At 39.6% G+C, this 18,896-nt stretch overlaps 1 protein-coding gene across 13 annotated transcripts in view; it reads right to left on the reverse strand.

The window, feature by feature from the left end:
* PLEKHA7 (pleckstrin homology domain containing A7) overlaps positions 1-18,896 on the reverse strand; it is a 154,170-nt gene that overhangs the window by 86,493 nt on the left and 48,781 nt on the right. Inside the window, exon 1 of one of the 13 annotated variants that reach the window (XM_080975020.1) lies at positions 14,972-15,403. The exons of the other annotated variants lie outside the window; for them this stretch is intronic. Within the exon in view, the coding sequence (XP_080831146.1) occupies positions 14,972-15,042 (71 nt within the window). The 5' untranslated portion in view covers positions 15,043-15,403. Of the gene's footprint in view, positions 1-14,971; positions 15,404-18,896 lie in introns of those variants that run through there. 13 annotated transcript variants of the gene reach the window in all.

Here is an 18,896-nt window from a genome sequence, read left to right on the forward strand (position 1 = left end):
CACCGCTCAACAACTTAGAGGCATTATCAAAGTTTAAGGACATGTTCTAACCAGACACACTCAAGAAGGTTGCAAAGCAGAGCCAATAAGGGGTATGGCTTGGGGAAAGTCCAAAGGGCTAGACAGAGAGGCCTGGAGGGTCACAGTTGACCTCTGGGTCTGAGGTTCCCCATCTGTGCTTTTAGTGTTTAGCCAACTTTGCTTAAATCAGACCTTTGAAAGTTATTTACAAAGCCAAATGAAGTTTGGTCTGATAGGTGCTTGCCAATTCCTCACCCCACCATAATTTTGCAAAAACCAGGTGTATTGAGTCTCTGGTGACCTAGTGTGCTATGTGTGGCTTGATGAGTCACAAGTAAGGTCAGGTTGGCTGCAATGTTTCAAGTTCAAATACACACACACACCAAAAACTTGGAGTTCTGTAGGTACAACAATAGTCCCAAGCAACCCCAAAGGAGGCTTTATCTTTCCACCGACCCCTGTTCTCATTGTCACTCCACTTTGTGTTCAGCTGTTTGCCTGCTGATCTGAGTGCTGAAAAGAGGAAGTGGAAATAGGAAGAGGGAAAGAGATGGTCTTTTAACATCCTATTTCTGACAAAACAGTGGGGGCTTCATGGACAACCTGGGCAAGCCCTCGAGGTCGCTATTGCACTTGCAGGTGTGCCATATATGAGACACCATGGGTAGAGAGAAAGCTACATTAAAATTTCATTTTATTCTTATACCAGAGTCACTTTCATACTTTGTAACTGCAGAACCTAGCCTTTCAATCCTTTCAGGACTTAGGAACTTTATGTAGATTTTGTTAGGCTTAAACAGGTCTCCTCCAAGAAACTGTGGTGCCTAAGGTAGAATAACTAATGGAGACCCCATTCCAGGCAGCAAAAATGAATCAAGCAAGTTATAACTTGCCCTTTAATGGAACTTTACTTAAATGCAGGGCTGAGCCAGGGATTAAATGGGAGTATCAGAAACTACCGTATTTTTTGCACCATAACACTCACTTTTTTCCTCCTAGAAAGTAAGGGGAAATGTCTGTGCGTGTTATGGAGCAAATGCCTGCGGGTGGCGGGGGGGAATCTGCTGCAGTCGTGAGCAGAAGATCCATGGTTCCCCTTCCTTCCCTCCTCCGTGGTTACAAAGCATGGATCCACATGGATCCTCAGGATTTTTGCATTGGGCTACTCCAAACTCACTGTCAGATCACATGTCTGTGGCCACAGCATGAACCACAAAAATCATATATCCACTATTTCGTTTAGAATATTTTTTTTCTTGTTTTCCTCTTCTAAAAACTACATGCGTGTTATGGTCTGGTGCGTGTTATAGAGCAAAAATACGGTATATATGGTATGTAAATCAATGATTGTTCTATCTACTCAAGAAAATGATAGAGCATGAACAGTTATGGGCCTCTGAGACCCAAAGACCATAAAACGGAGTAGGAATTAAGGTTAAGAAATTTGAGATATTTCTGTTCAATGAACCATCAGTGTTGAAAACTTATTTATTTCTTAGTTCTTTAAAATAAAAAAAATCCTTCCAGTAGCACCTTTAAGACCAACTAAGTTAGTTCTTGGTATGAGCTTTCGTGTGCAAGCACACTTGCATGCACACGAAAGCTTATACCAAGAACTAACTTAGTTGGTCTTTAAGGTGCTACAGGAAGGAATTTTTTTATTTGGAAATGTGGTAGTAACTGTAACTGAAATTTTTAGTTAGCCAAAATGCAATAAAATATAGTTTTATAGTCCCTTCTATTAAAAGAGTGTTAGATGTGTGCTGCCCCACAATAAGTTCATGGAGAAAAAATATATCCATAATGTTAGTTAATTAATCATGGGAGTGTAGAGCAATACCCTCTACAGCAATACTGCTTTGCTTTATATTAATCTTCTTTATTTTATTGAAGAGGAGTGTGAACAAAAGGCATTAAGTTCAGTGTTCCTTCTTTCCAAGCCCCATTTTGCCTGCTAGTATGATTTATAATAAAACACTGCATTTTCCAGTTGCATTAATCATAACTGTATTCTCACAGTAAGTTTCAGCTTGCACAGTATTTAGAACTGTAGTCAGGAGAAAGCCAAAAGGACAATATATAAGCAGAAACAAATCAAAATTCAACCTCTACCAATATACCAAACATCTTTCAACTTTGTGATTATTCTTTTAATGAAAGAGGAATGATGATATTGTGTGAATTCCTGAAGTGGGCATTACATTGCTCTTGAAAGAAAACCGTTCAAGTTCCCCAAGTGGGAGACAGAGAGGTGGTTTGGAATGAAGACTGAGGATTTCTACAAGTAGTTAAACCCCTCTCCGCCTTTTACATTGTCTTGAGGACAATATTTTCCTGCAAAGTAGACTATTACAAATATTATTCCTAACATTATCTCCAGTTGAGGAAGACGAGAAGATCTTGAGTTCTTCTGTGATGGAACGGAAATGTTATTATGTATTGAAATGAGTTATATATTTTGTTTTGCTGTGTTATTATGAAATTGTTACTATATCATTGTTTTGCTTTTTTATTATGAGATTGTTTTTGTAGTGTTTGTTTGAAATGCATTACTGTTTCTTTGTCGTAAGCCGCTTTAAGCGTGATTTTTTTTGTGTGGGAAAGTGGCATACAAATAAAATGAATGAATGTCCGAGTGCAGATTTGGAGTCCCAGGTCCTAGTCTGAAACTCTAAAGCACCACACCACACTGGTTCACATAATTATCATGTGATTTCTGTAATACAATGTGAAACTTCATGCTCCCCCTCCATCCAGTTGGAGAGCCACTGTTGTAATACTCCCATAGTTTAAGAACTACTGTTGAAATTTCAAACTCTGATTCAGTCGACTGAACTGCACAGTAATCCAGATCTCTCATGCTCTTTGATTTACAAATGACTAACAAAATAAACCAGAGGTCTATCCAACATGCTGAAGCTTCAAAATGCTCCTCTACTATTACTTTGCCTTTGAAGAGAATGTTCAAGTATTATTCCCTTCAAGCAAAATGAGTCTACTGTTTATTTTAAAGTACATTCCTGCTTAGCAAGTTATTTTTATAATATGCAACTGTTAACTGTGTTGTTTATTCTGTGAAGCCCAAATAAGTGCTGACATTTTAACTGTCTGCCAAAAACGTTTCTCAAAATCAATTTTCTGATTTGCCAGTAAAGTAATTATATCATATTTTATACCCTTTCATTAAATTACTTCTGTATGCAAAGCTTCAGCAGTGGATAAACTAGACTGTGCCACTTTCTTGCATTTTGATTTTATCTTATTTAATCCACTGTATGCACACTCATACTTGTAGAGGAAGGAATTATTCTTTCTGCATTAAAAGGACATAGAACAAATCCATGTTCTAACCAGTATAAAACTGCATGTTTCTAGGTTTATTGGATTAAAATACAGCTTTATCTGGTGGCCTAATGTTTCTCTATGTTTAATATTACACTTTACATTCCCTACATATTCCCTATACAATCCATATATTCCTATGAATGCTTTATTTAAAATACTAGTGAAATGCCTGTCATGAAGACATGTGGGAAATGATATATATTGCATAGATAGATAGCACTGTCAGTGGGGTCAATAAAGGCTGATGAGCCTGCCTCTGTCAGAAGAAGAAAGACACAACTCCCAGATTTACTTCTGTTCTAGCTTCTGCTGAGAATAGCAGAAAAAGGAACTATGACAGAACCAAAAGTCAGAAAGTGAACAGGTCACAGTCTACTGAACACAGAAAGAATATAACTTATTTTTCATCTAAATATGTCAGTGTCAAACAAGGGAATTTCTCTTTGCATGAAACAGGTCCACTATCCCCAACTATGGAATGACTTCACTTTTGAAAAACCATGTTTAAAAAGTCTCATTCATCTTAACAACATATTCCAACACAATGCATGAAAAATCATGCCAATTATACAATCTTTCAAAATTCTGTGGCGTTTTTCAAAACTTCTGCATTGTGATGATGTTTTTATTATCTTCTCACATGCCAGTCTGGTTATTTTACTGAAGGGTGACCCAAAAATATTTTTCTCTTCTCCCACAACTGATACTGAACATTATGTGACAACTAAGTATGCACAGACCTCACTGAGGTATTTTTGTTTTTTTTTTAAAGCAATTTATTAAGTTTTACAGTAAAAATAAACATAGTAAACAATGTAACATTGATCTTAACATATTTTCACATTCTCTTTGGACTTCCTCACATCTCCCGCTCCCACTTTCATCGTTGTAACGTTTTGTCAGCAATTTATCATCTTATTTAAATTCTTATATCCCTTCTATATTTCACAATCTTATAATTCTCAGAAGGAGCTAAATTTCACAGTCTTACTTATTTTCTTAAAAACTTCTAAATTTAGTGGTGCTCAGTTATTTTGATCTAGCATCTTGTTTAGCATTCACTCAAATTACAATACTTTTGTAAATAGTTCTTAAATTTCTTCCAGTCCTCCTCAATCCTCTCTTCTCCCAGGTCACGGATTCTGCCGGTCATTTCAGCCAGTTCCATGTAGTCCATCAGTTGTATCTGCCATTCTTCCAGTGTGGGTAGATCTTGAGTTTTCCAGTGTTTTGCGAGAAGTATCCTTGCTGCTGTTGTTGCATACATAAAAAATGTCTGGTCCTTCTTTGCCACCCCTTGGCCGACAATACCCAAAAGGAAAGCCTCTGGTTTCTTAGTGAAGGTATATTTAAATACCTTTTTGAGTTCATTATAGATCATTTCCCAGAACGCCTTCACTTTAGGGCAAGTCCACCAGAGGTGGAAGAACGTTCCCTCACATTCTTTGCATTTCCAACACTTATTATCAGACAGGTGGTAAATTTTAGCAAGTTTGACTGGGGTCATATACCATCTATAAATCATTTTCATTACATTTTCTTTCAGAGCGTTACATGCAGTAAATTTCAATCCATTGCTCCACAACCTCTCCCAGTCCTCAAACATAATATTATGCCCAATGTCCTGTGCCCACCTTATCATAGCCGATTTAACCGTTTCATCTTGTGTATTCCATTTCAACAGCAAGTTATACATCCTTGAAAGTACCTTAATCTTTGGTTCTAACAATTCTGTTTCTAGTTTCGATTTCTCCACCTGGAACCCAAGTTTCTTATCATTTTTAAAAACTTCTTTAATCTGAGCGTAATGTAACCAATCTCGCACTTTGTCTTTCATTTTCTCCAAACTCTGCAATTTCCAATTGTCTCCATCCTTTTCTAATATTTCCCAATATTTTGGCCATTTAGCCTCCATATTGGGTCTTTTTCGGGCCTTGGCTTCCAAAGGTGAAAGCCACCTTGGTGTTTTGTTTTCCAGCAAGTCTTTATATTTTGTCCAGACATTAAACAATGATTTTCTGACAATATGGTTCTTAAAGGCCTTATTTGCTTTAACCTTGTCATACCATAAATATGCATGCCATCCAAAAGCATTGTTAAACCCTTCCAGATCTAACACATCAGTGTCCTCAAGAAGTAGCCAGTCTTTTAGCCAGCAGAACGCTGCTGCTTCATAATACAACTTTAAGTCTGGCAGGGCAAAGCCCCCTCTTTGTTTTGCATCAGTTAAAATCTTAAACTTAATTCTGGGCTTTTTGCCCTGCCAGACAAACTTTGAAATGTCTCTCTGCCACTTCTGAAAGCACCCCGTTTTGTCCAAGACCTGAAGTGTTTGAAATAAAAACAACATCCTTGGCAATACATTCATCTTGATAGCAGCAATTCGGCCTAACAAAGAAAGTTTCAATTTTGACCAACTATCTAGGTCTCTCTTAATTTCTGTCCAGCATTTTTCATAATTGTCCTTAAATAAACTTAGATTTTTTGCTGTTATGTTCACCCCTAGGTACTTTACTTTTTTAACCACATTAAGTTCCATCTCATTCTGAAACCGTTCTGACTCTGTATCAGTCAAATTTTTCCCCAAAACCTTAGTTTTCTGTTTGTTTAGTTTAAATCCAGCCACCCGACCAAAATCATTAATCAGTTGTAATACTCTTTTCGTACTGGGCTCTGGCTTCTGCAGGGTCAAAACCAGGTCATCTGCAAAAGCTTTTAATTTATATTGTTTCTGACCGACCTGAATTCCTTCCACCAACCGATCCTCTCTAATCATGTTTAATAGCACTTCCAGAACCGAAATAAATAACAAAGGGGAAATAGGGCAACCTTGTCGTGTCCCTTTTTCAATTTTAAACTCTTCTGTAACCACATTATTAACTATCAGTTTAGCTTTCTGTTCTGAATATATCGCCCCAATCCCATTCTCAAAACCCCGTCCCACTCCCATCTCTTTTAAATTTCCCATCATAAATTTCCAAGAGATATTGTCAAAGGCCTTCTCCGCGTCTATAAAAATTAAGACTGCTTTTGTATTTATGTCTGTTTGCAAAAGTTCCAAAATGTCAATAATGTTCCTTGTATTAGCAAACAGATGTCTTCCTGGGAGAAAGCCGGCCTGGTCCTTATGAATTACTTCATTTAACACTTTTTTAAATCTAATTGCCAGAATGTCTGCAAATATTTTGTAATCCACATTTAAAAGAGAGATGGGACGGTAGTTCTTAAGTTGTGTCTTTTCTGCTTCCGACTTTGGTATTAATGTGATAAACGCTTCCTTCCACGACTCCGGTGCCCTCTTCCCCTCCATAATTTCATTGCTGACTTCCATCAGAGGTTGTATCAAATAGTCTTTTAATGTCTTATAATACTTGGAGGTCAGCCCATCTGGTCCTGGAGATTTGCCAAGTTGCATGTTCTGGATAGCTTGTTCGATCTCCTGTCGTGTTATTTTAGAATTCAGGATTGTCCTATTTTCTTGTGACAATTTGGATAGTCCATTTTTTACCAAAAATTGTTTAATCTCAGCATCATCTTGCGGCCCTTGGGTGTATAATTTTTTGAAGTATCTCTGGAAACACTTCCTAATGTCCACTGGATTCTGGATGTTTTTTCCATCAACCTCTAAGTTTGTAACAGTATTTAATCTTTGTCTTCTCTTCAGCTGCCAAGCTAGCAGTTTTCCACATTTATTCGCCGACTCAAACGTTTTTTGTTTCATTAATTTAACCTTCCATTCAATTTCCTGATTTATCAATTTAGAATATTGTGTTTGATAAAGTTTAATTTCTCTCAGAGTTGGCTGTGACTTCGGATTCACTCTTAATTTCTTCTCTAATTCTTTTATTTTTTCCAAGATCTTATCTTTCTTCTCATTTTGTGTTCTTTTCTTTACTGCATTCTGTTGTATCAAGAATCCCCTCATTACAGCTTTACTTGCGTCCCAGATTATTCTTTTTTCCACCATATTATTCATATTTATCTCAAAATAGTCCTTCAGAACTTTTTGGGCCTTCTTGGTAATTTCCTGATCTCTAAACAAATTGTCATTCATCTTCCATCTGAAGGATCCAGTTGGTAATAGTGTCATATCCATCTTTACTGCATTATGGTCGGAGCAGGTCTTTGGGCAGATTTCCACTTTTCTGACCTTAGGTGCCAGGCCTCTGGAGATCCATATTTGGTCGATTCTTGTCCAGGTCAGTTGGGCTTCAGAAAAGAATGTTCCCTCTCTTCCTAGTGGGTTCTTTGTCCTCCAAATGTCAATCAAATCCATATTGTCAGTCATTTCAAAAAAGGTTTTAGGTAGTCTGCCGTCTTTTGTAACATTTTGACTTTGTGACTTGTCCATGTTAGTTGATACGACCCCATTCATATCTCCCATCATTATGATGTTGTTGTAGTCTAGGTAGTCCAGCATTGTCTCCTGCAACTTCTTGTAGAATTCCGATTTCCCTTCATTAGGTGCATAAATTCCTAATATCAGCAGTTTCTCACCTTGATGTTGTATCTCAATAGCCAAAATTCTTCCATGTTCATCTTTAAATAGGAATTTAGGTGACAGGCTCTCTTTTGCATATATCACCACACCTCTCTTCTTAACTTTGTCGGACGATACAAATTCCTGGCCCAGTCTTTTATTTATTAATACTTTTCTGTGGAGCCTCGTCACATGTGTTTCTTGTAAACAAATAATGTCCAATTGTTCTTTTTTTAATATATGAAATATTTTCTTCCTTTTTTCCGGAATGTTACAACCATTAATATTCCAGCTCAACAGTTGCAGAGACATCCTGAACTATCTGGTTATTTTTCAAGGGGTGGTATCTTCTCAGGATCTTCAGGTTCCACAGATGCTGATGTTGGTACTGGCGTTGCCTCAGGCCCAGAAGGTAGTTCAATTCCTTTTTGAAGGTCCTCTCCGTATGTAGACAAGAATTTGTCTCTCTCTTCCAGTGTTCTTACTTTAACCTTTCTCCCTCTAAAGGTAAAAGATATTCCTTGGGGAAATTCCCACCTGAATGGAATTGCGTTGCTCCTTAGTAGTTTGACAAGTTCAGAATAGGCGGCTCTAAGATCAAGCAGTAATCTTGGGATATCTTTATAAATTTCAATTCTTCTATCCAACACCTCCAGTGATTTTACAAAATGTAGTCCCAAAATCTTATCCCTTTCCTCCTTTGATCTCAATGTTATCAAACAGTCTCTGGGCCTCTCCTTCTTTATAAATCTTCCAAGTCTGAAGGCTGACACGATTTTAAAGTCCTTTTCTTCCAAGTTCCAGAACTTGGAGAATTCTTTGGTCAAAAACTCAGTTAGATGTCCTTCTTCTGCCTCTTGTAGTGATCTAATCCTTAAGTTGTTCTCACGGTTTCGCAGTTCTATCATCGAGAGATAAATCTGGTGTTCCCCGACTTGTTTAGTGAGTGGTCTTACCTCTTGCTCTAAATTTTCAAATCTTTGTCTGGTGTCCTCAGTCAATTTCCGATTTTCTGCTGAGGCCTCCGTTAACTGTCCAATTGCTTGTGCATTCTGTACCACTTGTGTGGTTAATTTATTTAGACATTCTGTGGTTTTTATCAATCTTTGCTGATTGCGCATCTGCTTTCTTGTCCAAAGCTTCCAATTTTTCAAAAATTTTGTCTAGTACAGAAACAGATGCTCCTGAGGCCATATCTTCCAGTTGTAACTGCTCTGCTTCGCCCTCTCCCTCCACTTCTGAGGGCAAAGTAGGCACAGATGATCTACGTGTCTGTGAGGCTGAGGTTAGAGTTGTTAGAGTTGTTTGTTTAGCTCTCCCTCTTTTTCTTGTGCCACTCATTCCAACGTTATCTGTCAGTCAAGGTCACACTGAGTTGTTCCCATGGGAATGGAAAGGTCCAGAGCAAGCAAACAGCAAGGGAATCGAAAGTAAAAAGTGCGTGTAAAATCACTGTTATAATCCAATCCTCTAGAGGGAGCTTAATCTGTCTTTCAGAGTCTAATTTAATGTCCAAGAACCTTCAAATACAAATGTTTAGCAGAGTTTATAAATGGTCACTTTGTTGCAGACAGTGCTTATTTATCTCCAAAAAGAATGTTTCAAATTTAAAAGGTCTCAATACCCTCAGATTGTTTCAAGTTCCAATATACAGTATCCAAATCTGCAGTGCTGACAGCTCCCTTAGTGCTCAGGCAGCTCCTGACTCTGGGTTTCACCTTCTAATTTGTAATCCAATAAGAGGAGGAAAGTCAAGTGCAAATAAAAATCCCAAATCTTTAACTTAAAGTCTTTACTTTAAGATGCAAGTTCAATAGATGCTTAGATCTGTAAAACTTAGAGTCTCTTTCTTTCAGCCTCCACTCCTCCAGCTGATTGCTTTTTTCAAGTTCAATGGCTGCGGAAGACGGACTTCCTGCTTCCACGTCTCTCCGCTCTCAGCCAAGTTCAAGCCAATTTAAGTTTCCCTTTTAAAGTCTCAAATTCAAGTGATTCAGTCTTTTACTCACAAGTTAGTTGCTTTTTCGTCCGAATCCGTAATTTAGCAGGAAAAGGGATCAGCGCTCACCGACAGTAGCAGCGCGGCTTCGCTCCTCAGGCTGTGAAACAGCTCACAGCGCCGCAACCCCCCTCCGTGCTCCGGAGCCCCTTACGGGGTTCCTTCTGCACTTGGAGGGTCGCTCAAGGCGCCCACCGAGCCTCAAGACCCCAGGCTCTTGCCGCCTGGGGTTTTCCAAAGTGGGTCTCCGCTTCGCCGTAGCGGACGACCCGTTGCCTGCGGAGCCTCCTCTCCCGTTCAGAAGAGGACCGCCATTGCCGTTCGCGCCGCCCCCGGAAGTCTCACTGAGGTATTTTTGAAGTATTTTTGCCTTCAAGCATTTTCTTCAAGCTTTCCTCCCTGACCGATTATCACATTTTCATACAGATTCAAATGTGTATTTGCAAAGCTCTATGTATTACTCTAGTTGCACACTACTGGTCTTGAAATTAGTTTTTTGTCTTTTTCTATCATATATACCTGTTATCAAAAGGGACATGGGTGGCGCTGTGGTCTAAAGCACTGAGACTCTTGGGCTTGCTGATCGGGAGGTCGACAGTTCGAATCCCCGCAACTGGGTGAGCTCCCATTGCTCTGTCCCAGCTCCTGCCAACCTAGCAGTTTGAAAGCATGCCAGTGCAAGTAGATAAATAGGTACCGCTGCAGCGGGAAGGTAAACGGCGTTTCCATGCGCTCTGATTTCTGTCACGGTGTCTCATTGCACCAGAAGCGGTTTAGTAATACTGGCCACGTGACCCAGAAAGCTGTCTGTGGACAAACGCTGGCTCCCTTGGCCTGAAAGCGAGATGAGCACCGCAACCCCATAGTCGCCTTTGTCTGGACGTAACTGCCCAGGGGTCCTTTACCTTTTTACCTTTACTTGTTATCAATGAAAAGGTGAGTTGTTCTTTATAAGCCTGTTTTAGAACAAGGGAAAAATTAATGTTACAAGTTTGCCAGGTCCAGGAGGTGGCAGCATCACAATGGGCACGTTCATTTGGAATGTTCTCTCTAGGGAGGCTCCCTTGACTCCATCATTACATATCTTTAGACACCAGGCAAAAATGCCTTTTTACTCAGACCCTTTTAGCTTTCTATGGCCTTTTTGTGAGGGTGAAATGTTTTAATGTACTGTAATTTAAAATATATATAGAGAGAAAATTATCTTTTAGGGTTTTTAATGCTGATTTTAATGTATGTATATGTTCATTTTTTTGCTTAAAATACTGCAAGTTGCTTTGAGTTGGTGTGGCAAAAAAAGCTACCAATAAATTTAAGAAATAAATAAATAATATTCCTCTGTCTAGAATCAGGACTATCAATTATATATTTCAATGAAAAATCCCAAACCATGTAAGGAAAGCTATTTATATATACAATTACTGTGATTCTATTTTCTTTATATTTGCTATTTGCATTTATTTTACTTTTTTGTAACCAAGTTGGTATGAGCAGCAAATGCTACATGGAACAACAGACAACCCTAAAATGTCTGTCCCACAATGAACAATGCCATAAAAGTCTTACCCGCCCCCCCCCCCAAAAAAATTAGGCAACTCCTCAGTCACATAATTCATCTCAATAAAGCACCAAAAGTAATCCCCAATCATGACAAAACTAAGAAACCTGAATGCAATCAGTAATTAGGAGGCAGAAAACTTGACAAGGATTCAGTGTGGATTCTCGCTAAAATTAAAAGGGAGCACAGAGAGACTTAGCATAGGTGTTAAGACAGCCTGCCTCCACTCCCATCTGAGACACCAAAAGCACAAACAGAAGCAGGGGGCGCTGTCTTAAAGCCCTCTGAAGAAAGTCTTCACAGCAGCCTCACTCCTGATCATTAAAAATTAAAACACTCTTTGAGGTAGCTACCCACTATGCAGCTTTAAGACAGTGAAGAGACTGTCTTCAAGCGGAATGGGGGGGGGAGTAACTTCTTTTCAGAATGCTTGGGATAACTCTGTGGCCCCCAGGTTGGGAACCACTGGTATAATCCATTACATAGTTTTGTGTGTTTGAGTCCCAAATACCTACGCTCAGTGTTATTTTTCTAGGAAGAGGTGTCGGAACTCACAACGAACACCTCCCTTGTTCTCTTACAATGGCAAAGGTGCCCACTTGAGAGGTTCCGGCAAGTTCTGGCTGAAAAAAAACCTGCCTACGATACTTCCAGACAACCAGACTAGGGAAGATAATCATAGTGCTCTTCTCATTCTGGAGAAGTCAAGTCATTCTAAAATATTTGCATAAAATGGAAATTGTGCACAGACAAGACACGAAGACCCATAATGTTGTTTATTGTATGTTGTACCCAACTAAATTATACCATAAAATTAATGTATCTAATCTAGTCATGTCTATTAATTTCAATGAGACTTTTCTGAGTATGACTAACATTAGATACAAACCTGCACTTTTAAAATACATAACTGAATGCTACTAGTCAGCTGCTTTCATAGAAATTATATTCTGAAAGTTGGAATATAAATAATTGTGGTGGATAAATAACTAAAGCTTAAGACAGTCACAACTTCACTGATTAACATATGGAACTGCAGAAAGCTATGAGCTGATGAGTGAGACATGACTTCCAGTCTCCAAATGGATGACCCCATCCTGCATCAAAACCCTTTAGTTGTTGTTTATACTGCTCCTGAGTCCACACATCCAAAATGTGCTCAGAGATGCCTGTCAGAGCTGCACACCCAGGCCAAGCAGTCTCCAAAAGAATGAAGACAGGGACATCTCAAGAAGAAGAAGAAGAAGAAGAAGAGTTTGGATTTGATATCCCGCCTTTCACTCCCTTTAAGGAGTCTCAAAGCGGCTAACATTCTCCTTTCCCTTCCTCCCTCACAACAAACACTCTGTGAGGTGAGTGGGGCTGAGAGACTTCAATGAAGTGTGACTGGCCCAAGGTCACCCAGCAGCTGCATGTGGAGGAGTGGAGACTCGAACCCGGTTCCCCAGATCACGAGACTACCGCTCTTAACCACTACACCACACTGGCAGCCAGATCATGTACAGACTGTGGCACCCAGGAGCTCAGAATGGCCCCTCACTGGCCTGATCTGGCTGTGGCCCTACTAACTACCCTCCCCACTTCTGGATGGCTGTTTCATCAGTGGGCAGGTGGCAGCACCCCTTTTAGATGGGAGCAAAATGTGATTTCTACCTGTAGTGGTTGTCCACCTTCAGATATAGGAACCTGATCCCCAACTCCCATAAGCATCTGCCATTAGTATGGCCAATGGCCAGGAATTATGGCAGTAGAGGTCCAACATCATGTGGAGAGCTCAAAGTCCCCCACCTTTTTCTAAGTGGTGCCTCAATTACCAATGTCTCTAGTTCAATCTTATTCCTAACCCACACTGCTAAGCCAGCTGCAGCCTGATTAACATCCAGAAATTACCTTAGCCCTCCAGAAGCTCACACATGCAGTGTCTAATAGTGGAACACACACACATCCCACAAACTGATTGCTAAGGCTAATTTGTTCATGAGTGGGCAAAATTCTTATTCAGACATCAATACGTGATCAGCTAGTCTCACACTGCTGAGGAAAAGTAAGCAATCTGGTTGGCCACTCAGAACAGGATGTTAGACTAAATAGGCCTTGGTCTAATCCAGTAGGACTCTTCTTATGTTCATATGTTAACAATGGAGAAATCCAGGATTTTAGTATAGCTGCAAATAGGTAGAAGCAAGTACCCTCACAGACAAATGGCAGCAACAAAGGGCATGTGTTCCTCTCTTTACTATCAATGTACTTCAATAGGTTTCATCACCAGATAATGAGGTGAGTTTTCATGGGTTTCTTATCTCTGTAGACTCAAATGCCAATTACATTCCTTCAATATAGGAAGTGCCTGTCCTTCTCAGGCTATTTAGAGCTTTTTATATACATATAAATAAATATATTTCCAGATAAATACTAGGGAGTCCTGCATTTTGGGTAGGCCTGCTTTGCTTCCAAACTAATGGGAAGTTCATCACCTGAGTTTACTGTTAAAGGGAATGACCCACACTCTCTACACAATGCTCCTCATATGCCAGGTAGTGTAAGCTAACCATATTCACCATGATTCCTTCAGGGGATTTAATATTAGCGATCACAACTGCAAACATCCCAAGTCCTATCACCAGGTACATTCTTATGTTTAGACACATTAATTATTAACTTCCTCCTTTACTCTCTTCCTCAAACGCATTTCAAACACATGAGTAATTTTACAGAAACTCTGAACTCTAGTTTTCGCTTCTTTTCACAACCTTGCACCAGAAAGAGGCAAAGGTTTCAGATACAGACATGGTAAACAAAGACTGCATTCCTTTAAAAAGGTGTGCCAGAAACCAAAGACAGTTAGTGAAAGCTGAGAATGAAACTTGTTTAACTCCTATTTGTTCTTTATTACACTTCAGTCATCAACACAAGGAACGTAATTTAACAGAAATCTTTGAACCTTCGAGCCATGTCACAACATGCCTGGAAAAGTTACATGAGAAACTATTTCTAAAGGCAATATTGATCTCTTGCTTAGCAGAGGAAACCACATAGAAAAATGCAGGAATCATTCTTCTTATCAGCATTCACTAATTTCCCCATATGTAAATATTTTGAACATGCCTTGCCCTATAGCTTTGAAAGTATAATCAAGTCACCAGAAAACTGATTTACCAGTATCATGTTCTCTGGGACTAAACAGGTTTCCTTTAATAGAAACCTAACAGCACTATAACAGACACATATTTGACATAGCATGACAAAACAACCATCCAAATGCACTACAGACACTGTTTTAAAAAACTGCATGATAAACGATTCACTTTTGTTCCATTCAAAACATTAGGAAGCTTCAAATACCTGACCATAGAAACATCAGCTACCCGTTTAAAATGCAACATCTTTTTAAAACACTGAATAAAGATTAGCACAGAAAAGCACACCATAATTTTACCATTAAATACTGCCTTTGTTCTCCAGTTCTAAGTCTTCTCAGGCAAATGTTCATACTACTATCCGTAAGAGAAGCACCACACTGCAGTTTTACAAAACTAAATACATATACTAAACCTAAACATGTACATACCTGCATGACACCTGGAAGAATGGATGTTCTGGCTGAGAAACAGAGTTTGAAAATCCAGCTTTACTCCCCATTGTGTTCGTGTACTAGAATCACTTACATTTCTTTCATATTCCATACGTTAAAACCAGAGTATTAAAACACCCACATCCATCCGTACAGCATCATTCAGCATCGTTCAGCAGCCTACTAAAAAAAGCCAAGAGCACTCTGAGCTGGTCTTAAAATTCTGACCGCATATCTGATTGCTTCTTCCTCAGCGGCAAAATTTCCCACTATCAACAGTCTTCTAAATACTATATACCACAAAATTTAGAAACATATGGTTGTATAAGCAAGGAACAAGCATCTTGTTCCCAACTGAATATAAAATCTTGTACTGTATTCTTCTTTCAAAGACAAGGCTTGGAATGCTGTAACGAGAACAAGGGAGAGAAAAAGAGCGAGAGACCTGGTATCTTAAACAGCAGCCTGGTTTGGCTGTCAGCCAGCAACCAGCAGAACTTATTGCCAATGCTGCAAATCCCTCCTATCAGCTAATGAAGATCAAGACTGCAGGTGAAACATGATTTTTATCTCTATGACAAGGATTCCCTTGGAAATACAAAGATATATGACCTTGAATTCTGTAAAGGAAATTAAAAACAGCAACGATTTAAACCAAATGGCACCATTTGTATAATATTCCATAGCTAATGTTTCTGCATATCATAGCAATGCAAGAATTCACTGGGTTGAAGTCTTAAAAAGCACATAGAAGGGTTTAATTAGCTGCTTTTATTTTTAAAAAATGCTCATAAATTCCTACTGATTCCTATAAGATCACATATAAGCCATTTCAGAGGAAAGTAATCATATCTGGAACTACCAACAGAAAGTATGAACAATAGTAAATTCGTCTATTTCAACCTCTTCTGCATTATTCAATGCCAATAAAACTTTAACATCACATACACAACAGTCAAAGACACTACTATGAGCACTTACATTCTGAACTGGCAGCAGGCTAGCAAACTGAAAGCACAGCCATGCCTGAAAATAGTGCTGGATTTAATATGCTAAGGAGGAATGCCATTCTAAAAAATTCCTTACAAGACTGTGAGGTCTATACCACAGTTGTGGGAGGTTTTAAATTAATGCAGATAATTGGTGTAGGTGACAGAGGGTGCTGTGCATAGTCAATTGAACAGCACTGTATGCGGAAACCCAGGATGTATTGAGTTCTCACACAAGAAGGGCTTGGCTGAAGACTGCAGGCAAGACAAGTGAAAAATTCTCATTTCCCACCCTGCTGGGAGCAGTGGGGGAAGGTGTTCTCCCACAATTTGTGACTGCAGGGGATGATGAGGGTGCTTGGGATCTTGGGAGCCAATCAGCACCTAGCTAGGCTCCTGAGGGGCAGAATTCAAAGTGGACCTGGGTGAGAACTTCTCCTATCCAGGTCCATTCAAGGGATGGTTTTAGGCTTTGCTATGGACATCTGTTGGTTGCTGGTTACAGGCAGGATGTGAATTTTTCTAAATACAAATTGATTGGTTTTGCCTACTTCATAGCAATGCTGCAACTTTTGGGTGAAAAGGCATTGGGTTGGATCCTTAACTGTGACAGGCAGGAAAAGGTCTCTGCTCACTTGGTCAAGGTCATTCTCTGCTGGCACTAGGCACCAGTCAGGCTGGCAAAAATTAATATCCCCCTTTCCCCTTTCTGACAGATGTCAGGGGGTTCAGGAACTTATCCAGGGTTGGGTTTCCTTGGAATGAAGGACAACAGAAACTGTGGTGTCTTTAGGCACAGTTTAGTTTATTTACACATATGTACAACCAGGGATGTGCTCTATGGGGAGCTGGCTTCAGGCACAAGGCTCATTGGCAGACCAACTCTGTGTTACAAAGATGTCTGCCAACATGACAAGAAGACTAGCAAACTTAACCCTGCTCTGTGGGAATCCCTTGCAGACGACTGCAGTGCCTGGAGAAAAACAATCAGGTTATGCATCCATAACAATGACCAGAGGGATGACTGCTGAGAGGAGCACAGAGAGAAGAAATGCCATGGTGCATCTGCAGCAGCACAACCAAACGCATTCATCTCCCCCAGCTGCAACAAAACATGTCTCTCCTGTATTGGTCTCCACAGCCACAGCAAACACTGCTACTGTCCACCGGTTTGACTTCACCCCCAAAGGTGTATTGTCTCCAGAGACAGACGGATGACAACAACATACAACAGGAACCTAAGGAGTTCAAAACATTAATACAGTAACAGATCTTGCTTCCCCACTAGGTTTCCAGGTGATCCCCAGAGCCCAGCAGAGCAAATGTGTCTCTGTCTCTTTAGCTTCTGCCTGCTTTCTTGCTCAACTGACAAACACTAGCAATTGTCCTTCTAAGTGACAACCAGGTAAAGAGGGTGCCCACCCATTTGCCCAGAGGATACCATCACTTATTAGGACTCATTCAAACTTCTGCTTGCCCCATGCCTTGAGCAGTTTTGCCTTTGCCCTGTCACTTTCCCCTAGAAAGCCTGCTCTTTAGCACTAAATTGGAACAAATGGCAATCTGTGGCAAATCTGGCTGCTGTTTGTTCCAATTCAATGCTAAACTGTGGATTTGGGGGGGGGGGCAAAAGGATGTGCGGGTGAACCCTAAGTAGTAGCTCTTGCAGCCCGGGGCATTCTTTTTGGATGCTGATCATGGTGCTTAACTGCTCAGCCCAACAGTCATTGCCTACACGAAGGGAGTGATTTAGCAAGCTGACCAAAAAACCCCAAACCTATACCTACTCTGATCCATGATATGATAACAAAATTTTAAAGACGGCCTACAGCTCTTTTTGCCTGAGGCTGTTATTCAAAACATCTTGGTTAAAATTAATCTTCCTCAAGTATGACCAGAAAGCCAATTTTAGAAAAATTAAAGTGAGACCAAACATAGTAACCTTTTTAAATCTTCAAGTTTTACTTTACAAATAAAACTAAGACTGTATGCATTGCAAGTGAACTCCCAGAATATTCTTCCCTAAACAATATGAGTGAAATAATTTAAAATCATTTCACATTCCTACACATGCCAGCATTAATAACACAAACTTAAACTGGGCAGATGAAACTAGGTTTCCAGACTGTCAACTGATGAGTCATGCCATCCATAAGAGTTGTAGATTAGACCTTTGACACTTTCCTTAAAGTTATTTCATCGCAGACACAATTAGAAAAGTTGAATATTACATGTCATTAAAAAACGTAAGTGTCTGAACTTAAGTACTGTAATGTCCTTTTAAGTGTTCAAAGTTTTTGTATCACTTTCAAGTGCTCAAAGTCTTTCATATGCATTATATAACTGTAATCCTTGCAACAACACTGCAAGATAAACTAGTATTATTCTCCATATGCTGACTGCTGAGGGAAATTGGCTTATCCAAGCCCATATTGTGAGCACACAGGAAATAAAATATTCCATCCAAGGACTTCCTGATTAGTAGCTCAGTCTTTTAACCTCTTACTTCACCAGCACTGTCAATGTACTCTGAAAATTGTGTACTGTTCTATAAAGTATGTTAAACCAACTTATACAACAAAAAGCTGCTGTATTCATGTAGTCTCTGTCTGAAAATCCACCATGGTGGATGTCCACCATTTGCCTATTTAGCATTTGCTTTACAAGCAAAGTTGCTCAGATTCTGCTGTACTTAAGGCTCTAGTTTAAATGCTGAGGTTGTCATAGAATCATAGAATTGCAGAGTTGGAAGCGACTCTGAGAGTCACCTAGTCTAACCCCATGCAATGCAGGAATCTCAACTAAAAATTAAAAACCTCCAGTGAAGGAGAGAGTCTGTTATACTATGGAACAGCTCTTACCATCAGAAAGGTGAGTCCAGCAACTTCTGAGGGAGTCTGGAGGACTTGAACTCACTTCTGCCTGCTTATTTT

The sequence above is a fragment of the Podarcis pityusensis genome, assembly GCF_964106645.2.
Source record: "Podarcis pityusensis genome assembly, chromosome: 1".
NCBI classification, from domain to species: Eukaryota; Metazoa; Chordata; class Lepidosauria; order Squamata; family Lacertidae; genus Podarcis; species Podarcis pityusensis.